This window comes from Eretmochelys imbricata, chromosome 3, assembly GCF_965152235.1.
Source record: "Eretmochelys imbricata isolate rEreImb1 chromosome 3, rEreImb1.hap1, whole genome shotgun sequence".
Classification (NCBI taxonomy): domain Eukaryota; kingdom Metazoa; phylum Chordata; order Testudines; family Cheloniidae; genus Eretmochelys; species Eretmochelys imbricata.
Genome location: NC_135574.1, coordinates 154,679,406 through 154,707,368, shown reverse-complemented (window position 1 = coordinate 154,707,368; position 27,963 = coordinate 154,679,406). Strand labels below are relative to the sequence as shown.

The following is a 27,963-nucleotide window of genomic DNA, read 5'->3' as shown; positions in this document are numbered from 1 at the left end:
GTCACCTGTCATTTGTGCCTTTGAAATTCTCCCCCAGTCCAATGTCCTGTAACAAAGTGAAATAAGCCCAAATCAATGTTAGCCACTCAAACCGATTTAAGTGTCCACACCAAGGGATTGTCCCAGTTTGACTCCATCGATTTAGAACCCCATTTAGTTAAATCAGGGCATTCTGGTGTGAAGAAAGGCCCTCGGTTGCCCACCTGTAAAATGAAGATAATGATACTCCCTTTCTCTCACCGTTTGTCTGTCTTGTCTATTTATACTGTACGCTTTTTGGGACAGGGACTGTCTCTAGCTATGTTTGCACAGCACCTAATACAACGGGGCCCTGAGTTCATCTGGACCATATCTAAGCACTGTTGGAATGCATGTATAAGGAAAAACAGTCTCTTGGTTACAGGACAAAGTGGGGATCAAATTAAAAAACAAACACATAAAAAAATCCTCTGGAATAGAAAGGTTTAAAGTGTTGTAAAAGTGGGGAGAGATGGATGCCAGGGAAGATCAAATTCCATTTTCTAGGCCCCATCACCATAAAGGCCTGATTAGCCCCCAACCTATCATGCTGGGTCCTTAAATGGTGTTGAATGTTGTGTTCTGTTCACTGATAATAGACAGGAAAAGGTACAGGGCCATTTATGGCCTTCAGACAAAAACTGGGGACTCTCCAAGCTAGATGTCAAAGTAAAGGTAAATAAATGGTGCTGGGGATTATTCAGAGCCAATTCAGTTTGTTTCCAGGTGGATTTTTGGTCTCAAGAGCAATGATTTTACGATAGGCAACTGAGCAATTTTGTAAGCACTTTGCATTGCTACCAGGATCATCAAAGGTGGTAGATGGGAAAATCCTGTCTAAAATTCATATTTTGATGCCTGTGAACAACCAGAGTTTCCCAACTGCATCTAGGGTCCAAGATATAGGAGTTAGCAGCGTGATTGGGGCATGCACACAACTTACCTCCTGTAGGCTACGAAAGTTGTAAAGCACGATTTTTTAACTGTGAAGATGACAATATTTAAAGACAAGGGGCCTGATTCACCCTACAGGGTTTGCCACCACAATCCCAGTTAGGGCTGTCGATTAATTGCAGTTAACTCACGCGATTAACTAAAAAAAATTAATTGCGATTAAAAATATTAATTGCAATTAATCACTGTTTTAATTGCCCTGTTAAACACTAGAATACCAATTGAAATGTATTAATATTTTGGATGTTTTTCTACATTTTCATATATATTGTATTCTGTGTTGTAATTGAAATCAAAGTGTATATTATTTTTGATTGGTTTCAGAGTAACAGCCGTGTTAGTCTGTATTCGCAAAAAGAAAAGGAGTACTTGTGGCACCTTAGAGACTAACCAATTTATTTGAGCATAAGCTTTCGTGAGCTACAGCTCACTTCATCGGATCCGATGAAGTGAGCTGTAGCTCACGAAAGCTTATGCTCAAATAAATTGGTTAGTCTCTAAGGTGCCACAAGTACTCCTTTTCTTTTTGATTATCATTTTTACAGTGCAAATATTTGTAATCAAAAAAACATTTTTCAATTCAGCTCATACAAATACTGTAGTGCAATCTCTTTGTCGTGAAAGTGCAACCTACAAATGTAGATTTTTTTGTTACATAAATGCACTCAAGAAACAAAACAATGTAAAACTTTTGAGCCTACAAGTCCATTCAGTCCTACTTCTTGTTCAGCCAATTGCTAAGATAAACAAGTTTATTTACATTTACAGGCTATAATGCTGCTCGTTTCTTGTTTACAATGTCACCTGAAAGTGAGAACAGGCATTTGCATGGCACTTTTGTAGCTGGCACTTAAAGGTATGTAGGTGACAGCTACGCTAAACATTCGTATGCCCCTCATGCTTCGGCCACCATTCCAGAGGACATGTTTCCATGCTAATGATGCTCGTTAAAAAATAATGCATTCAATTAAATTTGTGACTGAACTGCTTGGGAGAGAACTATATGTCCCCTGCTCTGTTATACCTGCATTCTGCCATATATTTCATATTATAGCAGTCTCGGATTATGGTCCAGTACATGTTGTTCATTTTAAGAACACTTTCATTGCAGATTTCACAAAACGCAAAGAAGGTACCAATGTGAGATTTCTAAAGATAGCTCCAGCACTCGACCCAAGGTTTAAGACTCTGAAGTGCCTTCCAATATCTAAAGGGATGAGGTGTGGAGCTTGCTTTCAGAAGTCTTAAGAGACCAACACTCTGATGCAGAAACTACAGAACCTGAACCACCAAAAAAGAAAATCAACCTTCTGCTGGTGGCATCTGACTCAGATAATGAAAATGAACATGTGTCGGTCCACACTGCTTTGGATTGTTATAGAGCAGAACCCGTCACCAGCATGGACGCATGTAGCCTGGAATGGTGGTTGAAGCATGAAGTGACATATGAATCTTTAGCACATCTGGCATGTAAATATCTTGCAACGCTGGCTACAACAGTGCCATGTGAACGCCTGTTCTCGCTTTCAGGTGACATGGTAAACAAGAAGCGGGCAGCATTATCTCCTGCAAATGTAAACAAACTTCTTTGTCTGAGCAACTGGCTGAACAAGAAGTAGGATTGAGTGGACTTGCAGGCTCTAAAATTTTACATTATTTTATTTTTGAATGCAGGTTTTTTGTAAATAATTCTAAATTTGTAAGTTCAACTTTTGTGATAAAGAGATTGCGCTAGTGTACTTGTATTAGGTGAATTGAAAAATACTATTTCTTTTGTTTTTTTACAATACAAATACTTGTAATTAAAAATATATATAAAGTGAACATTGTACACTTTGTATTCTGTATTGTAGTTGAAATCAATACATTTTCAAATGTAAATTAAAAAAATTAATCACAATTCATTTTTTTAATTGTTTGACAGCCCTAATCCCAATCAAAACCCCGATCCTTGAATTTTGGGGTGTATAAGATTCAGTTCCGGATCTGAATTTTGCAAATAGCTCTTATCTTTATGATGGGCAGAACCGAAACCCCGGATCTAAAATACTAAAAACTTTGCAGCTTGAACCCATCTCTAGTTGAAACCTACATGAACATAGACAAATATATATTGCACAGCTCCAGTACTGACACTTGCCAGTGCTTACAGGTTATAGTGTTGCAGTTAAGACATAGCCTGGGGTTGCGGGGGGGGGAGAGGAGAAGCTCCTAGAGACAACATGCTTAAACTTGACACAAGACCAACAGGGATCATGGCTGCTGGATACCGCAATACAAGGGTGAGGTATATGCTCACCTCAATTCTGCTGGCTGGTGTGGAGAGGGGGCCTAGGTCCACTACCTACTGTGGAGAGCCCAGAACACAGTGGTACTGACCTCACACAATTCTCTCTGCTTTACACTCAGACACAATCTTGTCCTTATGGTTTAAAAACAATTTCCATGCACAAAGGAACAGCAACAGGCAAGCAGTGAGCAAATCCTAATAGCTATACAAGAGCTCTGGATCGCTGGTGCAAAGAGAGTTAATAATTCCATTCTAAGGCCTGCCTCTTGAACATGCTAAATATTTCAGGCATATTCACCCAGTGCAGTATTTCTATAGCTGAAATAAATCTGTATGGCAAGGGAATTTACAACAGGCCTTGGTTATGTAGTTATTGGCAATAGTAATCTCGCCCTATACAGAACAACATTTGGAACAAGCCATCATTTAGGTCTAAATTTATACTTGTTTGTTCTAGTAAGGAACTTGGCAAATCATAAATTTCAGTTAAAAAAAAGAAGAGGAAGAGTTGAAGATATTTATGAACTGAAGAGAGGAGAAGGAACCAGTCAAGGCCCATAATTTAGGGCTTCCTAGGAGGCAGTGCAGCAGAATCTCTGCTGGGTCAAGGTCCCCTTCACATCAACATCAAAGCAACTTGCCTGGGAAGCCAAGATGGGCCAGAAATAACCTCCAAATCCATGCACCCCTTTGTCCCTACACTCTAGGGATGTTCAGTACCAGGTTTTACTGCTCAACCCCATCTTTATAACAAACCAAACTAAGAGTCCAGATCCAATTAATTCTAACATGTTGGGGAAATTTGGATGCAGATTCAAGCTTTGCCACTCTGACCTTTTTCTTCTAGGAAGCTGGTGACTAAATACCTTTGAGGATCTGTGCCTAAGGGCCTCATTTTTAGAAGAGCTGAGCACCCATAACTCCAGTTGAAGTCAATGGAAAATATGGGTGCTTAGCACCTCTGAACATCACCTACTGAGTGATTTGCAAACCTAGCTCACTCAAACTGCAGTCCACCAAGGTGTGAAGATGAGTCCTGTACAGGGTATAAGACTGTGCCTCTGCAGAAGGAAAACAGCTTGATTTTTAATGTATAAAACTCTTAGTGACCCTCATTACAAGGGGCATCCCTCATTTCAGACCCAAACTCGTCTCTTATCACACACACATCTGCTCTGATCTCATATTTTATTTATTTTCATGTGAGAATTTAGTGCTGGTAATAATATGCCATAGTGACAAACTTGGAGACTGAAAGCCTCTGTTGACAGAACAGGCACAACAAAAACAGTGCTAGCACAAACGTCATCCCAACCCACCCCCATCCACTGGCAAGGTGTCTCAACCCTAACCCAGACGGTTGAGAGGGTAATTCAGTCTCTATGGCCCATTCAGTCTATGAGGGGTACTCTTATTGTAGTAAATCCTCCTGCTTCAGAGAGGGTAGCTCAAGTCAATGGAAGAATTCTTCTGTTGACCTAGCACAGTTTACATGGGGATTCAGGTCTGCTTAACTACAGGCAGGTCTACTCTACACTTGACAAGATCCACGTCCATAACAGGCAGTAGCTATGTCAGTAGGAGAAACTCTCCTTTCGACCTAGCACTGTCTACACCAGGGGTTAGGTCAGTATAACTGCGTTGCTCAGGGGTGTGGATTTTTCACATCCCTGAGCGACAAAGCTGGGTCGATCTAATTTTCTAGTGTACACCAGCTCTCAGTCTTAACCCTCCCTAATGAAATTACCAGCAGTGAAGCCAAACGTGATGTAAACACCTATCCACTGGCAAATGGATTAGACTGGCCAAATCAGTCCACACAGACAATCAGGCAGCCATCTGACAGTAACAACTTTCACTCACTACTGATTCAGGCTTGACTTGAACTAGTATCCTAGAGGCAAAAACTCCATATCCCACCCCCAACAGATATCCAGACCTCCATGCTCACATTTATTGTTGTGATATCAGGAAACACTGACTTATAAAACCGAGATGAGAGAAAATATTAGCTGAGAGGGTGAAAAGTTAATCTCACAGCATTTTAAAACATTATTCCATATTACTGTTTTTCCTTTTGTTCCTCCTTCATTTTGGGTTTTCATCCCAAAATTAGGACCATGGCAGATTGAGAACTGTGGTGGGTGGGAGACAGCATGAGATGGATGTTTGTGTTTGTCTAAGATGAACATACTGGCTGCGCATCTGAGATCAGTTGTGAGAGGGAGAGTGCAAGAGAATGAGTCCCAATGCATGGCCCAAAAACTCAACACTCAGAGGTTAATATGTAGAACAACAACGACACCAATTTACATGTATATAGGGTGAGGGCTTTATTCGGGTACAGGGATCTCACAGCACTTTCCAAGCTACGGGGCACGTTGTGGCTTTAAGAGTGCTGTAAGGGGCAGTGTGGAGGTGCACCACCCCAGCAGGAGCACCTGGAGGAAATGAAAGTGAGGCAGGTGCAATATCGCTGGGAATGCTAGAGCAACTTCGGAAGTTGTAAAGTGCACTCTGCATCCCGTGCAATAGGCCAGCTTAACTAACTGGTGGGGAAGGGGCTTGTGTCATGGCCTCACGTCCTGCCCATCCCGTTTTGGGTTTCTAGCACTGCTGATTACACTAGAGACCTCTGGTCTTTGCACTTGAAGAGGGGGCTTGTGCTTGGACCCTGTACAGATGCACAAAAGATGCACCCCACTCTTGTACACACATGCAGGACCAGGCACAATCTGTGCCAGGCATCCATCACCTGATCTCTGTGTACTGTGCTGGCTTGCTGCAAAATACAGTAACATGTCAAACTCAAGATCTCAGTCCTGATCTTTAACTCAATGGTGTGGGCCTAGGACACCTTAAAAGAGCATATAAAATTCTGGGAGGAGGACCCCACTCCAGGACTCCCACCCTCAGGTACAGCTGAACTGTCCACTGCAAGGGGAAAGCTCACCAGTACAGAGGATGGAGCTTTCCCAGGGCCTGCTCCAAGACAGTGGAACAAAGTCAGGCAGAAACTAAGAATCACCACAAACCACACCATCTTCCACTCCAAGCACAAGACATACTTCTCTGATCTTGCCTGAGGTAATATAGACATAGCACAGCAGACATGTAATACATTACATGAAATAAAAATAAAAATTCCTATACAATTTCTCACTGGGGAGAAGGAAAGAAGCAGACATGATAGATGTTAGTCATATCACTTCATGCACTTCTGGAAAGAGCTCAGATGTTACGATTGTGAGTGTGGTTTATGGTTGTGAGTGTGAGTATGGTTAAGAACATAAACAGAAGAGAGAAGAATCACTGAAATGCAGCCAGATGCATGTTTTTGGTGAAAAACAGCATCCATCTATAGAGCCATTTAGAAGAATTCAGTCAGGACACTTAAGCTGCTAGGCTAACGGACAGCCCTACAGCCGCTGCGCATTCTCTCAAACCAGAGTGGAGTTCATCAGCCAAGTGAGGTAATTAAGGGACTACTCTGAAATGTTTGATCTGAGGCCCAGAAGTGGCTTACTGACTCCAAGATGGAGCAACAGCAATTGTACAGGTATCACACAATGGGATACCCATGGTAGGAACAGGAAGAAGTAAATATTACCTAGATTAGTGATCATTGTGTCCAACACCTTCACTGCTGCAGTATAAATCCCAGAATTCTTAGAGTTCAAGTTATCCGTGACAACCGTCACCATGGAGACCACGACTGGGTGTAAGCCCTCTTTGAGGATAGGGATCATGGTGGCAGCTGACTCTAGCGCATGCTGGTTCACTTTCTTGTTGGAGTCCTGAAGTCTCAGGGAAAAAGTATCAAAAATCTGTTCAAAAATAAAAAAGCAAAATCAGGATGTACAGCACTGTTGGGGCTGGCAGGGAATGTAGAAACAGAGGCTTCCAGCAAGCAGAAAAAATGGGCCAGATCCTGCCAACACTTCATTCCAAGTCAGCACTTACTACTGCGAGAAGTCTCCCGGACTTCCATGCACTGCTCACAATAGTAAGCACTATGCACAGTACTGTTTGCAGAATCAGGTTCTACTTTCTTTAATAGCTTCTCATTTTCCAATGTGTTAGGGAAAGGGGATTTGGGGTGGGGTTGGCTGGGAGGGATAAAAATACTTATCTCTCCTCAATAAAGTTCAGAAATCCTTTTACTGAAGGGAGCCAGCCAACCTCTTTAACGTCCCCACATATGCCTTTCTTTGAGTCATTTCAGTACTTGGGTAGAAGAATCACAATTACCAGTTAACAACAGCGTTTGGGAAGACAGGTGAGGCAAATTGGGGGTAGCTTTGGCTTTACCAAACTAGGATTGGTTCTGATCCAAGTCTCGTTTTATCCAACCCTCACAAAACCTGGGGTTGGTGGAGTGCAGGGGTCTGAGAAGTGGTTCAAGGTCTGATCAGTCTCTCTAACAGGCTGGCCTCCCAGGTGTAATGCATCATGCACTCCTCATTAGAGCAGATTCTGACTCCCTGTCCTGCTGCCACCACATGCTCAGGCAGTGATCCCTGGGACAGAGAGCAGCAGCAGCTCCCTGTGGGGGTGGCAGAAGAGGAGAGGAGACCCTCCTCTTCCAGCTCTGAGCCCCGTGCCCCTTCCCTTCAAGAGGCAGAGAGAGGGTCCCAGTATGGGAGCCCAGGAGCTGACTGTTTTTTTCAGGTAGAGGAGAGGTGAGGAGGAAGTGATCAGGCTGAGCCACTACATTATCCACCGAAGAGGAAGGGAGGGCACAAAGCTGAAGGTGGGCTCTTCATGGCTAGGAGGTCCCACACCCATCTCCCAGCCCTCTCTTACGAAAAATGTAGCAGCCCACCCTACTCCTTCCAACCTCCCCACTCGGCTCCTGGAAAACAGTGAGCAGCTCTGGACAGCTGGGCTCCCTCTCACTGCTCTTTGGAGGGGAGGAGAAGGCAGAAAGCAGCAGGGCCATAAGCAGCAGCAGCTGCAAAGACCTTCTTGGGGGTAGCAGCAGCGGAACCTTGCAGAAAGATAGGGCCAGGCTTAAATTAACTGTATTGGAGGCAGGGGCTGAATTAACTGTATTGAGTAAGGGTGTGCCATCCTTGCCTGAATTAATTGGATGGAGAGTGAATTGGATTGGAATTGATTGTACTGGGGGCAGCCTGGGCAGGGTACATGGGGAAAGGGAACAAGAGAAAAGGCTCTTGAGACCTGGACGATGTTTGCGGAGACAAACTGGGGGTTGTTCCTGCAGTGCTCCACCAGCAGCGTCACTCCCTCCATTCGTGTCTGAAACTCCTTGGCCATCAGGAGTTTGTTCAACTCCTTGAGTTGCTCCATCGCTTCCACACTACGGAGAGATGAGCGACGAACCACCGGCTGTGCTGGTGCTAGGGTGTCTGATCTGGACCTGGTGTTGGGACAGAAAAACTAAATGTCACCTTTGGGTAACAACGTTTTCAGTATAACAATGACAAACACAGTCTCAGGGTGCTTCCTGCTCACTTGGTTATAGTGCAAGCCTGCTGTAATAACTCAGCCTCAGAGCTTATTGTTGTTACAGGAAGCAACATCTAGTTAACATTACCTCCAGTTTATAATTAGGAAAGTGAAGCAAAGGGGGGTTAAAGTGATCTACCCAAGGCCACCCAGAGAATCAGTAGCAAAGCTGGGAACAGAAGCCAGCAGTGCTGGCTCCCAGTCCTGTGCTCAGACCATTCCTCTCTCAGGGCTTGATACAAAGTCCACCGAGTTAATGGAAAGATTCCTATTGATTTTAATGGGCTGGGGACTAGGCCCTTATAAGTCGGGCTCATTAATTCCAGCACGTACCTGGGAAAAATTCTAAACACAATGGTGAGGCTTATGCTCTCTTTCTTCTTACCATTGTTGAACCCAGTGGAACAAATCCATTGGGTTATCAAAAGAAAAAAGACACTGGTGGCTCCACTGCCAGCCCTGGGCACAAAGGACCAAGTTCCTGTCTTGAACACCGATCCCCAGTACAGCAGGTGCGGCATTGCCACAGGACTAGCAGCAGCCACCTGACTCCGGAATGTTCTCTTTGGATCTGATCCTTATAAATAGCTACAAAAAATTCAGACTAGACTAGAGATAGTTTATTGATGAATAAGGCTGAAAACTCCATCATGCACATCATCCTCAAAGATAATGAAATGGTAACAAAGAAATGTTCAGTACCCTTCATTGGAAGGCAGACTGTCCTGGGAAGTAGTCAAGCTGCTGTTCCTAGACTCCCTGCGGCCTTTGGCAGAAGGATGTTCAGATACATTGTCTTCCATCCCCTATATATATATATATATAAAAAATGCATCTATAAAAAGCGAGAGAAGATGGGAAATGATTTCTTATGACAGTCAGTGTAAACCACAGCTTAGAACCAGGATCCGTGTTCTTCAGACGGGAGTGTAGAGAATTTTATAGCTCAAACAGGGAGAAGAGCCAGAGATGCCCTGAAATCCACTGGAGACTTCACCATTGCCATCCTAATCAAGCTGAGAGACATTCAGCTGCTACAGTGATGGGCAGCAGTATAAAACCCTATGACAGTCAGTTAGATCTGGTCACATGCAAAACTAGTCACAAACTGATGCCTGCTGAAGAGCAGGAAACTCTGGGAACTGCTGGACCCCCTTAGTAGTTCTAAAGGTACCGTTGGCCTACAGAATACTGGGAGAATACCACCTGAGACATTCTTCCAACTCCTCGACAAACCCATGTTCTTCTCTAGAAGAGAAATGAATACAAAGCCCATGCTCATCAGGATGATTTTCTACTGGCTGTAGGGATTCTTGGAGCACTTTCTCGTTCCACAGCACATGAGTGCAGAGCTAGTATTTTTTGACTGGAGTAGGTATGTGCTCCGATTAAGACAGCGACACATCTCTCTTATTCTAGGAAATCTTCCAGGGACATCTCCTTCCCTATCTATTAAAGAGGTTTGACACTTTCAAGAGAACTACTCCCACCCCTGCCCTCTTTTTCTTTCTGACTGTGAGGGAGACCATTTTCTTCTACTTTCTTTTCTTATTTGTGTCCATAATTCCACCTACTTTACCTCCCTCACTGCCAACTGATAAACTGGGTCAGGATCTGCAGTTCCTTTCCATGAACCAGAAGAACCAGAGAAAGAGAGAGAGAGAGAGAGAGAGAGAGAGAGAGAGAGAGAGAGAGAGAGGTTGTACATGATCATGTATAGGCTCTTTCAGTACATATAAACAGGAGATATACCTCCTACTAAGCACTTACTTTCTGCTTTATTGTTGCCATAACATCCCGCAAATTATGTGATGGGAGAGACTGTTTCAAATACCCATCGAATTTCGGATGAGGCATCAGCACATTCAGCATCTTCCGGCCATAAAACCTAGCATGGGGAGGGGGAGAAATTAATGAAGGAACATTTTATCTCAAAATATCACCATTTAATTTATCTATCCAGGAGGCAGATAGGGATTACAAAAAGAAACTGAAATTTTATGCTCTCCATGTTCAGTACAAGCTAGTGGCACTTTGTAAGGACTTTTAATCCCCTCGGAAGAGATAATAATAAAGAATAAGATTTACCTCAAATTGTCGTGACTATACAATATGGCCTGCTGCATACAATAGGTCATGGAGCAGCAGAGCAATGAGGAAATATCCTCTCACTCTATGGAGATCTACTAAATAATTAAGGAATTTATTTTCCTTTGATGAGGATGTGTAATGGTCATAACAAGTTAGTTCCTTAAAAAGGCTTTCATTTTGCAAGAGTCTAACCTGCTTTAACAAATTATTGCAGAGGAGGGTTTTTCACGACCAAAGAGCAGCTACCATTGTGGTAGAACATGGAAACTGTTCAACAGCACACAATAGTTTAGGGTGGAAGGTGATAAATATCACAGCCAATAGACACTGCAAGGGGACTTTAGGGAGGCAATATGCATTGATTCAATACCACCAGAATTTGACCAGGATAGTGGGTGCTAGCACTCCTAATCTTACAAAAATGCTCTGGGATCTTTCAATGACCATAAGTGGCCAGGGATTCAGTTTTACATAACACCCAAAAGATACCCGAGAAAGTCATACGTGCATATTGGAGCCAAATGAAACTGATTGGTGGACTAGTCCTATTGCATTCCTTTCGAATAAAGGATGCCTCATGCAAGGTAAATGCTTGAATGGATCTTTATTACTTGATAACCCATACGAGCTGGATCCTGCACCTTTCCTTAGCCAACAATATACACGCTGGGAAGGATGCTTTCCTTATGCTTATTTTACATTGTTTTCCTTATGTTTGTTTTACTTTAGTTTGCATTGTCATGGTTTGTTATTTGCCAGCTACTGATCACAAAAGGTTACTGCATCTTGGCGGTGAACGGAACATCATTACCTAGTGTCTTGATTGCAGTCCTGAGCAAGCTTCACCAGAGTCTGGACCAGTAGTTCTGTGTTGTCTCTGGTACCTGACAGAAGTTTCTCGGCCCCAATCTGTTCCATGACAGTCAATAAGTGTTCAGCGGCGCACTTTCGAACGGGGGGGTTACGATGGCTGAAGACAAGACATCAAACCAGTACATGTCTATATGGCCCTTCATCTCCAAAACCACAGGCCTCTGCCACTTGACCAAGAGAGAGCTCCTTAATTGTTGGTAGTAGCAGGTCTCTTATCCTCTCTTTGGACCCTGCTATTAGTGATCACAGTATCCATTTATAAACACAGAACCACTATGTTACAGAGGGACCACCTATAAGGATGAGAGGGGAATTAAGTCTCCATGGCACATTTGGTCCTTGGGGTTCCTGCTGAGATTACGAACCCAGAAAGGGAGAGGAGGGGCAATTATGCCTTTCTGACACAGATATTGGTGCACTAGCATTTAGACTTAGTTCACTAATTTTTTCATATCCAGCAGCCCATTGAATGGTCAGAGACATAAAACCACAATGAGGGACAGTGCTATAGTATATTCATCAACACAGCCTCTGCCTGGATATGCCTAGAGCATTTGGTGTTTTAATGTTTTCAGGGCTGCAGAAGGTATACAGACATGTATCTCACCAACAGTTTTAGCCAGACCTTCATTTACTGGAATGAATAGCACCTGTTTGAAAGCACCAGGTATGGTACCATCACCTTGAAGTGGTGCCAGCTTAGTGGTTCCCACAAAAGTCTGTATCTCAAGACCAAGAAAATATGCCACACTGAACTGAAGCTGGCATTTTGGTGATGCTCAGCTGTGCATTTTGAACTGAAAGTGAAGTTTTTAAAGGCAATGATGGGAGACTCTCAGGAATTGACCCTGTGTGGCAGGTCCCTGCCAAACCATGCAGTTTCTCCTGTGGGTACGCTCTAGCCATACATGTGTCTGGTCCCTGCTTCTCTTGTTAATAATGCCCTGATGATGTGTGGTTTGTCCCAGTGGCCCCATGATTAGTGCTCTATGGTCATTAAGCAGGAGACTTGGTTTTGGCCACACACCAGAACTGCTGTGGTCCCACCACCTGGAAAGTGGAGGGAGCACATCACAGGGCTCTGCACTGATCTATCACATCCCCATCACCACAGCATCTGGGCAATGTTGATGGACTGTGCTAGAAGGTAGGTCATCACACAATGTGGTGACTTGATAATTGGAGATGTAAATGGGTAGCGGCAGTGAAATACCACAGAGCAGAAGGAATTCCTTCTTCTTCACCATTCTCGTTCCCCACAAAGCAAGTAGTCAGATTGCAGAGCTCAGACAAGGGAAGAGTCACATACTTTACTCCACCGGCCATGAGGGCAGCCATTGCTCGCATGGGAGTCACACTCCGCACCATGATGCCCAGGGATCGATCAGCTGCTTTCTGAATGAACTCGCTGGAATCCCCTGTCTTGTGGAGCAGGACCCGGGCAATCTCCTCAACCTCCTGGTCCATGTGCTTCTTCATGGTCCTGAAGAGTTCGCCAAGGGTGCTAATAGCAAAGCGAGACACCTTTGAGCGGAGGTTGCTAACCTGGAGGAGGAAGAGTTATGAGTAGGACACAGGAGTCAGCTTAGAAAGAAGATCCACCTGCATGTATCTAGGGGGCCAAGGGGAAACCAGATTTTTATACCACATCAAAGGTGAAATGTAGTCTATTGGTCTAAGCATATGACTGGAAGCAAAGAACTACCCCTGGCTCTGACACCAGCTCCTTCTGTGGGTTTGAGCAAATCACTTAAGGCCTGATTCAATTAAACTGCTTGTGGAGTAAGGAACATTCAGCACAACAGAAGGCAGTATTGAGCCCTTAACGTCTCTGCTTTGGTTTCTCAATCTGCATAATGGAGAAAATAATCCCTCCCTCTCTCCACCCCTTTTTCCCTCAGGCGTGTTTTGAGGATTCATTAGGATTGGTAAAGCACTTTGGAGAAATGAGCTTCATAAAGTTCTGATCTCGCAAGATGCTGAGCACCCTTAATTCCCTCTGAAGTCAGTGGGCATCCAGGTGCTCAGCATTATTATGCATTGGGCCCCAATGACAAAGCCTTATCCCATAGACTGGAATGGATCAGCTGCTGAGAGTTCACAACATTGTTTTTGAAAGATAGATTGGTGCTGCCCAAAGGCAGGGGATGGTCCAATGGTTCTAGCCATCTTAATAGCCTATGTTATTTCTATAAAGCAGGGGTGGCCAAACTGTGACTTGTGAGCTGCATGGGACTCTTTTATAGTTAAAGTGCGGCTCTCAGAGGCCCCTCCCCCCTCATTCTCCACCTACTAGACTTGGGCGGGGAGCCGGGGGAGGGGGAGCTCAAAGCTTCTGCCAAAGACAACTGGTGCCAGCTGAGAGTGGGTTGACACAATGTAAAGGTTTGTCCCCCCCCCCCCCCCCAACAGCTTGAGTTACAGCCCCAAGGCACACACCCCTTCTTTCCTTCAACAGCCTCATCCCTTGAGCTCCCAGGTGTTAGCTCTGCACAGTGAGGCAGCGGCAAACAGTTGGGAGTTGCAGGGCAGGGCCTCTGGCTTTAGCTCCTTAGGGAGAGGCAGCAGCAAAAGCAGCAGTTCTCCCTGCAGGTCCCAGCTGTTTGTTACTGCCTCCAGCCAAGGCACAGATCCCAGCTTTCCAGCTGCAGCAGCCGCCGTGCATGGAGGGGCCCTGGTGGCACCATGTGACCAAATGAGGCCAGCAAACCCTGCCAAAAATTTTGGGGGGGGAACATGACCCCTGTGTGTCCCCCTCACACACCTCTGGCTTCTGCCCAGCAGGAAGGGGGGATCTCAGACTTCAGCCCTATGGAAGGCATCTGCTGGGGCTTCTGCCCCGCGGGGCATGCGTGCCAGGGCCCGGGGCTTTACCAGGAGCAGGGCTGAAACCCCAAGCCTGGGCAGGCGCCTCCTGCAGGGCTGAAGCTCCAAGACCCAGTAGCATGCCTCAGCTTTCAAACTTCTGAAGATTGTTGTATGCAGCTCGGAGGGTCCATTAGTTTGGGCACACCTGCTATAAAGGGTTCAATGCAAGCCCCAGAAAATGCAATTTCTGAACTGTGAAAGCAAAATCTGGGACAGGAGTGAAATGAAAGATGAACCCATATCTCTGCATATGAGCTTCTGCAAGGAAGAGAGAAAGGTACCTCTTCCTAAAGATAACAGTGAGGTAAGAATCAGAGAAGAGCCTGAGCTGCAAAGTACAGTCTGAACATCTGCCTCCCACATCCCTGAATTTCAAGGGGGGGGGGGGGTTGAATCCTGCGGATCTGAACACAGTGACCTATAAGCTCTGTAGCCCTCTAACCCCCTATTATTCAAGCATGCTAGATCTTTATATTGCAGACAGAAGATGGAGATTGGAGTTTACAGAAGTGAACCAACTCTCATTGTTTGTTGCAGATGGAAGAAGGTTTAGTGTGCTTGGCAAACCATACCTAGTAATAGGACAATCAGCTGTGCAGGCCACAAACAAGTGCTGAATTGGAACTTGCAGCTGCTGTTAACTCATTGAAGAGTCTAGCACAATAAAATCTCTCAATTAACTGATCAAATAAAAAGTAAAGATGTTCAGAGCAGTCATGGATGACTGCCCTGGAATCCCAAGGCTGGCTGGCTCATGGAGTCCAACACACATGCTCCAGAGCTCTAGATATGCAAGGAGATATTTGTGTCTTAAGCAGGAGGGGAAACATTTCTACGGAGCAAGGCACTAAAAACAGGCACTGGAAGGAAGAGGGAGAAAAGGTCAGCAGGGACCCCTGAGAAATAGAGAGAGAGAGAGAGGGAGAGAGAGAAACATGGTCTAGTGGATTGAGCATAAACCTGGGAGCCAAAATGCCAGAGTTTAATAATCCTGACTGACAATGATGCAGCCTGGTTTTGGCAAATCAGCTTTTCCATGCCTCAGTTTCCCCATTTGTACAATACATAATGGTAATACCTAACTCAAAGAGGCGACAGAGAGAGAGAGAGAGACACTGCATTCTGTTGTAGGCATAGATAGAGATAGATAGATGTTGTATATATAGATGTAGATATCTGACAGAGATCTAAAGACGTAGATATAAAAATAGCTAGAGAGAGACACAGAGCAAATCATAGAACTGGAAGGGAGCTCAAGAGGACATCTAGTCCAGTTTCCTGCAAATTTATAAATAAAGATAAAACACACACACATTTATTCTATACACTGTGTGGACATACATTTAAAACAAATTTCTTACCTCTCTGGTAACTGCCAAGGAAACATCATGAAGTCGACAAAAGAGGACTTCTGAATGGCAGATAGCCAGGCATTTGATGCTGAAAAGTCCTTTCTCCTTCAGTGACCTGAGAAGCAATTACAAAACAGACAGACACAGAAGAGACAAATCATTGGTCTCGCATAGCACTGTGCTAAACACACTTTCACACACCTGCAACCTGGGGATAGACCCTTGAACCCACACAAGTAGGACACTAAAAGCAAAGGTGCTGGATTTTTGAGAAACTCCCTATTAATTTTTTAAACTACTAATAAAAAAATGCTTTCAGAAGCCTGTGTGTGCAATTCCCCAGTGACCTAAGCCAGAGGAAGGTGTATGACTGATTTACTAGTTCCACATGATAGACTCAATCCTGGAGAAAACTAGAGATTTTCATGGCAGACTATGGATTTTCCATCTCCCTTTAGACTCAGGAGACATAACTTGCATTTTTCTTCTATAACCCCTATTAATGTTGCCAGTTTGTTTCAGGACTCAGCTCACTGAATTAACAGTGCCACCTATTGGTGAATGACAAGAAGCACAGCCTCCTCTGACAGCCGCAGCAGAAATGGGGTACATGGATTTAACTTAATAGAGAAAGCCTTCATTTTTTGTGTGTGTGGATAGGGGGGAATTGTTAAAGAAAAGAAGAAGAAAGTAGTGGAGGATTAGAGGTGAGAAGGAAAGAGAAGCAGATGAGAAAGAGAAAGTTTAAAGTAAAGGGGTTTAAAATAAAATCAAATAACTGTGTTTATACAAGCATATGCAGGGTGCCAGATTTTGACCTCAGTTACACCATTGTTAATCTGGAGTAATTCCGCTGAACTGAATGGATTCACTCTGGATTTACACTGGCGTAGCTGAGATCAGAATCTGGTTCTATAGCTTCTGAATCCATGAATGTTCTCTTAGAATATCAAAGTTGGAAGGGACCTCAGGAGGTCATCTAGTCCAACCCCCTGCTCAAAGCAGTCCCCAATGTTTGCTTCAGCTCCCTAAATGGCCCCCTCAAGGATTGAACTCACAACCCTGGGTTTAGCAGGCCAATGCTCAAACCACTGAGCTATCCCTCCCCTCTTCCTTCTCTATGGCTAATTCCAGTATAGTGTGATCATCAGTTAAATATCATTGTTTGTGCCCCTGTTAGTCAGTGAGGAAAGTTCTTATTCTGATGATCCTGGCTTCCTAATAAATGACTCCTCTCACCCCATGCTCCTCTCCCCAAAAATCTTGCCCTAGAGAGACTATAGGCAGAGCAATTCCCTTCTCAGTATGCATTGCAATCCTAGAGTTTACCTTAATCACAAGCAATGCAACTGATTGCTTGGGCCCTACTCACAGATCTATAACTTGCGGAGCTAGGGGAGGATGCAGTTTTTGAAATGAACACCCTCCCACCCTCCTACCAGTAGCAAGGCTAAGGGGAAGAGTCCCAGTTCTCTTCCCTATGCTTCCAGCAATGAGACCAGAGTGGAAGGCAACTCATGATGACTCAATCCCACCTCTCCCAGCAGCTTGAGGCCCTGCAAATTGTAGGGCCAACCCTACTTCTGCCTTTATGACAGCAGAAGTGGCCTCCATCTCCTTTGGCTGAGAGTCAATGCAGGGATATGATACATAGGGAACACAGGCTTCTGGCAGGGGTATCTTCTGATTATCCTATAATTTTAATCTCTTCTTTGTAATTACTATTTGTGGCTACACAAAGGGCCAAAGGAGAAGGTTAATGAATGAAGTTAACCTGCTGTTAGCCATAGCAGCATTACAGCCTGGGCAGGAGAACCAGGCTGGAGAACTTTCCCTTGCTTATATCTACTGGAAAGCAATTGCATTGTGAAGATTGGCTTTACTTGGTTCCCTCCAAGCTCCTGATCCTGAAAGAGAAACTGAGCATAGCTCTGGAGGAGGCAACCACTCACACCTTTATGTTGAGGGGAAGGAGGGAGTTGACGGTGGAGTGTTTCCCTACCAGTCATTGCTATTGAGCCACTTGAGAGCATCAACCAGCCCTTGCTCTGGGTGAGAGAAGGGTCTCATCTCCAAGGCTTCCCCACTTTCAGACTCCTCCTCCCCCTCTGGAGGATCCAGAGTGTTTGCTGGCAAGGAGTTAGCTGTATAGAAAAATCAAACACACAGATATCAATATGGCAGGCGCTGGTCACAAGTCCATAGTTAAGGTCGCAACCAAGGTTCCATTGTGGGGCTTATTTTGTCTTCTGCCTCTTCTAACTTCTTAGCTGAAATTGCTATTGGTCTGAATTTTTCTACCATTAAAATGGGCAGTCTCATTTTTAATGAGTTTCAGAAGCTTAGGATCATAACTGTTTTAATGACAAGGAGACCAAAAAATATGAGCCACATCCTAAACTGGTATAAATCAGCATAGCTTCATTGATTTCAATGGAGGACCTGGCCCATGGTTTTTCACAGTATTTTGTTTAGCCCCTAGCACAGTGGGATTCTGGTCCATCACTAGAGCTCTTGGGTGCTATAGTAATACAAATAAATTAATAATACTATCCTAATGATTTTTCAACAACTTATCACTGGACACCAGCTTGTTATGGAAGTCTGATAATTCACATATATGTATATTTTAACATACCATTGACTGTACATCAGGGATTGTGGGGTAGAATACATTTGTCTTATCAAATATATTTGTTCATAGACTGTGCAGAATCTAAGCTTTCTTTTAATAGGAAACAATTTCTAACCCTTATGGTTTCAAAGAAAACCTTCCAAATGTGAACTGTAGGTAAAAAGATTCAGTGTTAGCAAATGTGGTTGATGATGAATATACTAGTCATCTTAAATTTTACATGATAAATGTATTTTGTCACAAAGCCCATTTGTCATCCGAAGTGCTAGAAGTAAAAAAATTTCACGCCTAAAGATCTTTAGGCCAAAATTTTCTCTTCTAAATTGTATATGAGAAAACTTTTGACTTCTAAAAGTGCAAATGTTGTGTCGAGGTTAGGTGGAATGTAGATTCTGAAGGGGATATCTATATATGAAATATAGGATCTCATAGTTTATATGTAGTCCTTAGGGTTTGTAGGATATATACGGTACAAAAACTAAAGTTGAGAATTTCAAAAGCACTCTGTGCCTAACTCTGCTCCCACTGGTCAATGGTAAAAACCCCATTAACTTTAATGCCAACCATTTTAAAAAATCCCCTCCTACATAGAAAGGTGTTCTATAAAAGATTCCCTTCCAAGTACCAACCCAGCCTATCCCTTCTTAGCTTGCAAGATTTAATAGAATCACAAGGTCCTATGGTTGTAGGCTAAATAAAATAAAAGCTTCCTATCAAACAAAGAAAGAACAGAGTCACTATGTACCCGCACTGTCTGTTATCCATTAATTGCCGGGAGAAAAAACAATTTCAGTATCACCCTGCAGCATCCCACATACATCACCTGTTATATTTAAGCTATAGGACATAATAATACTGTGCAGTTTGTGGTGCGTGAGGCATGACGCCAAAGCTGGGTGTCTCCAACCACCTCTGGCTGCAATGGTATTAGGCAGTATTGCCACCGCTGAGAGTGATTGGATAATGATTGGTTGAAAAGTCATGCAGTGTGATTGTCATTGACCTCTGAGCAGCTACCTATGAGCAACCAATCAGATCACATATGCAAATGAGTTCATCCTGACTGGCTGCAGTTGAGCTCAGTGATTTCGGAGGAAGTGAACAACAGCTTTTCTGGATTTATACATTCATCTCCCTTTTATGATGTCATCTTACAACCAAAAACAATGTTACACTTTAGAAATTCAAAATGGGTAAGGTGCCATATCCTGAGGCCCCTATTAAATTTGTTTTCATGCAAAACTCCCACTGGCTACATAAGTAATGCCCACTTCAGTTTCACTCAGTCTGGAGTGACTTTACTGCGGTTACTATGGATTTATACCAGTGAAACAGAGCAGAATTCAGTCCATTTGTGCTTTAAACTGTATCCAGTCCTCACTCCCAGGGGAACACCTGAGATTGTGATGACAGCTTTGTGACCTCACTGACACAGCATGTCTCACCTGATGAGTGCCGCATGAAGCTGCTGTCATGATTGATGATGGGGATGCTAGGCAGAGATGGCCTGTTGACCCGTTTCTTTAAGGCCATGCCAACGCTGGCTCTGCATGGGTTGCTCACATTGGGTGTAATGGAGATGATCCCATTGGTGTTAAGTGGGCCAAAACCTGTGGGGACTGAAAGAGCACTTGGGGTGTCAGCATTTTTCTAGAGTGATGCATTGGATGGCTCCAGGGATTGGTAATGGGGGAAGGCGCATTGGTGAAGGGGTGTCCCTTATTTAAAAGTACTACAGCGCTGTTCTTAATTGTCCCCCCACACAGAAACAACATGATTGAAAACTGCATTACTAGGAACAATGACTAAAATACAGCAGTACCTTCTACCAGAGCTGAGGGAAGTTAAGGCTTTCCATTTCTTCTCCTCCACTTGTTTTGGGGATGAATAGAGGATTTATGCCGCTGGGGCTGTCACTCTAGCACTTCTCACCAGCATTAAATTCACTCCACCAAATAGTAATAATAAAAAGTAAACATAACCTTTATAATGCCCTTGTGCTCAGTGCTGACTTGCAACTTTCTCTGCTGCTGCACTCTTTAGAGTTTGTGCCGCAGCACAATCAGAGCCTATCAGATACAATTAAATCAGAGTCAGTAAGCCATGCTCTAGTACATTTTTTTAAAAACGTGAACTACTTTTGTAACAGCTTCAGTGCTTCTCTAAAACATAAGCTTCTCAGGAGTGCGTGTAGGGGGTGATTTGTGTTACTGCGTGAGCAGGATCTTTCTTCGTATTTTAATTAGAAACAATTCTATTAAAACTCCTCCGGATCATAACATGATTAAAAGCATTTTTGGACACAATTAGTTTGTCTTCATTATGGCAGGCTGTGCTACAATGATAGGCATAGGTTTGATCTGTAAGGCAGCATTGGATAGACCTTGGGGCTGTGGAGACAGGAACTCCACATTCTGTTCCTGACTCTGCCACTGACTCACTGTGTGGCTTTGGGCAAGTCACCTCATGCATCAGTTTATCCATCTGCAAAAGAATAATAATAATATTCCCCCTTCCTTTGTAAAATGATCTGAAGTCTTGGATGAAAGGCACTACAGAAGTGCTTTGTAGTATCATTGTCATTATTGTTAGAAAGGAAGAAAGTCCAGTAGTTAGGACACTAGTCTGGGTCTTGGGAGATCAGGATTCAATGCCTGGCCCTGCTACAGGCTTCTTATATGACCATAGGCAAGTCACTTAGTTTTTCTGTGCCTCAGTCTCTCCCATATATCAAATGGGGCTAATAACTCCTTATAGGAGTGCTGTGAAAATAAAAACAACAAGGAGTACTTGTGACATCTTAGAGACTAACAAATTTTTTGGGCATAAGCTTTCATGGGCTAAAACCCACTTCATCAGATGCATGAAGTGGAAAATACAGGAGAGAGAGATACAGAGATAGTACATGAAAAGATGGGGGTTGCCTTACCAATTCTAACAAAAAAATTCAATTGAAGTGGGCTATTATCAACTTTTGTAGTGGTAATCAGAGTGGCCCATTTCAAACAGTTGACAGGGTATGAGTAATAGTAGGGGGAAATTAGCATGGGGAAATTAGTTTTTAGTTTGTGTAATGACCCATCCACTCCCAGTCTTTATTCAGACTGTTAAAGACTGTGAAGCGCTCAAATACTACAATGATGAGGTATGTAAGTACCTGAGATCATCGTGTCTAAGCTGGCTCAGGCAGCAAGACTGGGAGCACTTTGTCAGGAAAATAGTCAGCCACACCTTGGTAGAGAGACAGTCTCCCATATCTTTAGAGTGATGTCTCCAGCTGACTGAGCCAGCAGTCCTGACAGGATCTGACCGGAGTTTCATCCAGCCTCCTCAGCAATAGGGAAATTTGCAATGATGTCTAGAGGGAGGGGTAATTGTGTGGGATTTCTCTATAGAAAATCCCTGTGGAAATTATGGTTATTTCTCTAAAGCAGGGGTGGGCAAACTATGGCTCAGGGGCCACATCTGGCCCTTCAGACATTTTAATCTGGCCCATGAGCTCCCGCTGGGGAGCGGGGTCCAGGGCTTGTCCTGCTCCAAGCATGCCGTGGCTCTGCATGGCTCCCGGAAGCAGTGGCATGTCCCCCCTCTGGCTCCTACGCGTAGGGGAAGCCAGGGGGCTCCGCACATTGCCCCCGCCCCAAGCGCTGCCCCCACCGCTCCCATTGGCCCAGAACTGCAGCCAATAGGAGCTGCAGGGGCGGCGCCTGTGAACGGGGCAGTGTGCAGAGTTGCCTGGCTGTGCTCCGCATAGGTGCTGGAGGGGGCACATCCTGCTGCTTCCTGGAGCTGCGTGAGGTAAAAGCCATCTGGAGCCTGCACCCCTGACCCCCTCCCACGCCCCAACCCCCAGCCCTGAACCCACTCCCACCCTCCGAACCCCTCGGTCCAAGCCCAGAGCACCCTCTTGCACCCTGAACTCCTCATTTCTGGCCCCACCCCAGAGCCCGTACCCCCAGCTGGAGCCCTCACCCCCTCCAGCACCCCAACCGCCAATTTCATGAGCATTCATGGCCCGCCATACAATTTCCATACCCAGATGTGGCCCTCCAGCCAAAAAGTTTGCCTACCCCTGCTCTAAAGGGATCTTCTTGCCCTGCAGCTCAGGTTATAAGCATGGAATATAGTGACCCTAATTCATAGGATCAGACACACCAGTGCCTCACACACTATTCATTTACACCTGTGAACAGTAGGTTTAACATGCTACCAGTTGGAGTGAGCAGAATTTTTCACTCACTTTGCACAGGTGTCAATGCCCAAACAAGGTGTGAGGCAGTGGAGAACCAGGTCTATAGCCATTAGCAGCCACTTACGTTCCTGAGCAATAACACCTGGGTCAATGTTCTGCAGTTGCTCATGGAGCTGCAGGGACCTTTCCTTCTCTCTCTCTTTTTCCTTCTCCCTCTCGCTGTGCAAAAGCTCCATCTCTTTCTTTTGCTTCTGGCGCATTTTCTCCTGAGCTGACTTCGATATTGTGACATGGATCTGGACACAACACAAACACACCAAGGTACACAAATGATACAGAAAGCAGGAAACACTGTGGTACATCACAAACACTGATACACTTCAATATACACCCCAATAGTTTCAGAAGCAATTGCCCTCCCCACATATAATTAAACAGAAAAGGTACGTGGCCAGATTCATAGGTGGTGTAATTTTCATGTTTTTAAGTTACTGCGAGTGGATGGAAAGCAAGTGGGTGGGATGGTTAGGGGTCACAGGAAGACAAGCAGCTAACAGGAAGATGTCAGGAAAAGCAAGCTCCTCTGTTTTAATTTACATCCTCACTGGCCCTCAAAGGGCTGTTGGGCCTAGCATCACCTGGAACAGGTGAAGTCAGCTACCTCTCAGTTCAGACTGATAAGCTAGAGATTAGGTGATTATAAAAGCCAGCAAGTAGCTGCGTTAGGGTGGAGAGCTGCAAGGAGCAGGGAGATTCTGGCAGGAAGCCCATGAGTAGAGAGGAGAGAGCTGTAGGAAGCAGGTTGGTTCCTGTTGCAGGCCCGGGAGCACGGTGACTCTCAGACAAGGTGGCTGGTAGAGTGGGAACCTGCGGAGAATGGATAGGCCCCTGCATTAGAAGGGAAGGGACAACTGAGATGCTGAATTTATGTTATTTGGAGGAAATAAAGCTGAAGCCCTGAGAAAATGACCTGACCCAGACTCCGGGGAGCCACTCCTTCCTGGACTGGGTAGACAGGCCAGTATCCTACACACCCTCTCGGTTCCTTCCGATATTACAATCCAATATTATTTTGGATTGTTGAAATTGCCTCCACCTTCTCAACATGTAATTCACACTCAACAGTGGGTAACTTGCACCACCTCTGAATTCACGTAAGAAACAGAGAACTCATCCTACTTAACCTTATCACTATTTCCCAGACAATAATTTCTGCTTCTCCTTTGTTCAGAGAAAATACACTGTGAATGCCTGACTCTTTAACCTAATCAAATTGGGAAGAGGGTCCCTGACAGAGGAAGTTCATTATTTTTATTGTTAGTTATTATTTGTATCACAGTAGCACCTAGGACCCCATTGTAGGAGGTACTGTACAATCACCAAACAAAAAAGGCCATCCCTGCTCCAATGACCTTAACACATACATACCCTTCCATTGCTCTCCTTCCAATCATCACCCTTTAAAAGGTGAGGGCTCGATAGGGGTCCTGTCTCCTTGGCCTGGCTGAGGGAGAGGGTTGTTAATGGCAGTAAATATTCAGCAGGCTTCATGCTACTGGTCAAGCCATTTTTGGGAGCAGGCAAAATGGGTTCCAGAGTTCTGAATTCTGATAAGCCAAAGACACATACCATATATTAGTGCAGCAAGCAGCACACCAGTGCCAACAGGTTGATGGGACTCTGGCTTTTTGCATCTGCTGTAGAAATGACATTTCTTGAAATACAGATCTATTGAGTGAGGGAAAAGGCTCAATCTACAGCCATTGGTGAGAAGCTGTGACTGCTAAAGAAGGATGAAAATTAAGATTTTCCCTGTGAAAAAGGAAACATTTTCCTATATCTTCCCAGCTATTCAGACATGAGTAAATCATCCTCCTTCCCCGAGTTTACAGAGTTTGTGTTCATGTGACCCTTCCACCTTCTGACACCCATGTATTAGGTAAAATCAATTATTCCTCCTCTCTACTGGCAAATTAAAAGCTTTCAGAGAAAAGTTTTGGATTGTTGAAATATGAACAATAAAACAATGGTTACTGCAATGAATTTCCCGCAAGTGGATTCATTATCAAAACTAGCAGCTCAACCCCTGAAATTAGTACCTCTGTCCAGATACACACTGTAGGGGACTGGGTGTGAAAGTTTCCTTTTCAGAGTAACAGCCGTGTTAGTCTGTATTCGCAAAAAGAAAAGGAGTACTTGTGGCACCTTAGAGACTAACCAATTTATTTGAGCATAAGCTTTCGTGAGCTACAGCTCACTTCATTGGATGCATACTGTGGAAAATGTAGAAGATCTTTTTATACACACAAAGCATGAAAAAATACCTCCACCCACCCCACTCTCCTGCTGGTAATAGCTTATCTAAAGTGATCACTCTCCTTACAATGTGTATGATAATCACGTTGGGCCATTTCCAGCACAAAGGAGAGTGATCACTTTAGATAAGCTATAACCAGCAGGAGAGTGGGGTGGGGGAAGGTATTTTTTCATGCTTTGTGTGTATAAAAAGATCTTCTACACTTTCCACAGTACGCATCCGATGAAGTGAGCTGTAGCTCACGAAAGCTTATGCTCTAATAAATTGGTTAGTCTCTAAGGTGCCACAAGTACTCCTTTTCTTTTTGCAAAGTTTCCTTTGATATGTATAGCACAGGGCACCTGATGTTGAATTACTCTCCTACAGAGCTGCTAAGGCTCATAGAACTAATAATTCCATGCACTGCTTCACAAGTCATCAAATCATACCATAAACTAAACTAAAAAAAAAAAAGATATCTTTTAAAATCAGGACTTTTTTTCACTAACTGGTCAGGCCAAAGTCTTATCAACTAAACAGATGGATTAACTTTAAAGGGCAGTTCTTCTCTGAAAAACAGTTATGTAAAAACATCACCTTCGTATCTCAGCAAATCTGCTCCCTGGTTACATTTATAGTCATAGCTGTATGTCAGTAACCAAATTAAGCGTTTACTATGTTTTACTCCTGGCACCACTGGAGAGTCCACACAGCTCTGGGAGAGGTAAGCTGGATTCTATTATTTTTCAAACATTATCAACAGAATTATTTACTAAGTGCCAGTAGTTATATCTGTGTAAATCCACTGAAGGCAATGGGGTAGCAAAGGTGTCACTCAGGCCTCAACCTAAAAATACTGGGGTTGCACACTCGTAACTGAGGCCCTAATTTAACTCGCAGAATATTCTCAGTGATGATGCATGAGAAAGAACGAACTCAGCAGGACTCTCGACCAAGGTTGAGTTTGCAGGGCTGGTAGTTAAGTGAACAAAACATTTTTAAGAGTCAACTGATCTCATTTGATCTGAAGTAACTGAGAGGTGACTTAATAAACGCCTTTGATAAAATAAACAATAAATGCCTCTTTTACAGATGAAATTTTTAGAACTATACTTTAGGAGGTTGAAAAGTTCAGTTCAGATGATCACTCCACAGTGTGAATCCATATCTGAACCTCTTGGTCTAGTAAAACTGGGCTGGAAAGATTGCAAGAACAACCTCTGTCATGGGGTTTTGGAATTACCAGTGCAAAAATAAACAAAGTGGCTCAGACTAGTATAGATCTCACAAAAGGTTCAGTCTGGGTTCAGTTCAAGTTTAGAGTGGAGGTTTAGAGGGCATTTCTTATTTTGTATGAAATGGTTCATGTGTCTGTAACCTTCAGTGGCACTAACAGCCAGTGCTTAATTTGTAATTAAAGAGGTAACAGCGCTCACGCAATTAGGTGCCAGGGCTCAAGCAATATTTTACTTTCATAACTGATGCAGCAAGCCCAGAGGTGCCTGGGTTATGAACTGCCAAAGGTGCTGGGGCTTAGCATTAAGGCACAAATTAAGCACTGCTAATGGTCATATAGAGAGGCAAGTTCACATCTAGTAAAGTGTATGAGATGAAGGAGCTCAGGAAATGCTTTCTATTTTATTTATGAAATGTTGGGGGTGAACTTTTCAATGCGTGCCATCAAACAAGTGATGTCATCTATTGGATCCATTCACATTTGGCAAGGACACCTCACTGCTTCCTCCTGAGTGTCTGGACTCTGGGTTAGTTTTCTAAAGTATCTCCCTCTAATAATAAAGGATTGTGGAATGTTTTCCAGTAAGACATTTATATAATTTCACCTATGGGGGGGTGAGGGGGAGAACTCACTGTGTTCATTTTATGACAAAATAAATACATGCCCTGTACATACCCAGAGATTTAAGGATCTTCTCCTCAGCATTGCTGTCTAGCCTTGACCTTAAAACAATTGAGGAGAAAAGAATTTATGAGGAAATATAGAGGAAGAGAGAGCACTTTAATGGAGGAGGGGTTCCTTGTCAGAATCACCATCACAGAGCAGGAAATGTAACCCACAGGTCTCAGTCTGCTGGCAACTGCTTTACAATGGTCATTAGGTCCATCAGTAAGTAAAGCCACATGAAGGGCAAATCCTGCTCCGACTGAAAGCAGTGTGTCCCCCAATGCAGCTCAGGAGGGAGGGGCACATTAGTGACTTTCAGACATCTTTATAGTCCATGGTCTTGGTTCCACTAGATGTTAGGCTGGTCCTACAGCTCAAATTAGAGCAGCCACATTGATACTAGTGTGAGAGAGAAAAGAATCAAGCTTTGTCTGTTCCAGTTTTAGATCAGATTGTGATTCACAGATTCATGGATTCATAGATTATAAACAAGGACCATTGTGATCATCTAGTTTGACCTCCTGTATAACACAGGTCATAGAACTTCCTTGAATTAATTCCTGTTTGAACCAGGGCATATCTTTTTAAAAAACAACCAATCTTGATTTAAAAATTGCCAGTGACAGAGAATCCACCTGATTCTCAGTTCCACTGATGTAACTTCCCCTCAGGAAACAATTAGGCCCGTCTGCTCTTAAATAAATAAATAAATAAATAAATAATCTTCAAATAAATTTGTGAGTAAGAACCTAATAAGTATATTCTGATGCAACTAGACATGTATATACAATATCTTAGTGAAGTATATAAATTGCAATTGTAGCTTAACACTATTTATTATTATATCAAACATAAGGCTGACAGCTAGTTTTTCACAAGCACAGAAGTTAAACTAATAAATGGGGATAATACTTATAATGTATATTAATTTTATAATCATCCCATAGTGCCTTAATAGAATCATAGAATCACAGGATTGGAAGGGACTTCGAGAGGTCATCTAGTCCAGTCACCTGCAT

At 43.7% G+C, this 27,963-nt stretch overlaps 1 protein-coding gene across 1 annotated transcript in view; it reads right to left on the bottom strand.

Annotated features, from left to right (window-relative positions):
- TOGARAM2 (TOG array regulator of axonemal microtubules 2) overlaps positions 1 to 27,963 on the bottom strand; it is a 45,390-nt gene that overhangs the window by 4,979 nt on the left and 12,448 nt on the right. Inside the window, exons 6-17 of the mRNA XM_077811916.1 lie at positions 26,954 to 27,000; positions 24,174 to 24,352; positions 22,870 to 23,041; positions 19,999 to 20,172; positions 17,921 to 18,062; positions 15,928 to 16,033; positions 12,912 to 13,243; positions 11,637 to 11,795; positions 10,505 to 10,622; positions 9,437 to 9,540; positions 8,447 to 8,645; positions 6,873 to 7,089 (exon numbers count right to left, since the gene is read on the bottom strand). Of these exons, the coding sequence (XP_077668042.1) occupies positions 6,873 to 7,089; positions 8,447 to 8,645; positions 9,437 to 9,540; positions 10,505 to 10,622; positions 11,637 to 11,795; positions 12,912 to 13,243; positions 15,928 to 16,033; positions 17,921 to 18,062; positions 19,999 to 20,172; positions 22,870 to 23,041; positions 24,174 to 24,352; positions 26,954 to 27,000 (1,949 nt within the window). The remainder of the gene's footprint in view (positions 1 to 6,872; positions 7,090 to 8,446; positions 8,646 to 9,436; positions 9,541 to 10,504; positions 10,623 to 11,636; positions 11,796 to 12,911; positions 13,244 to 15,927; positions 16,034 to 17,920; positions 18,063 to 19,998; positions 20,173 to 22,869; positions 23,042 to 24,173; positions 24,353 to 26,953; positions 27,001 to 27,963) is intronic.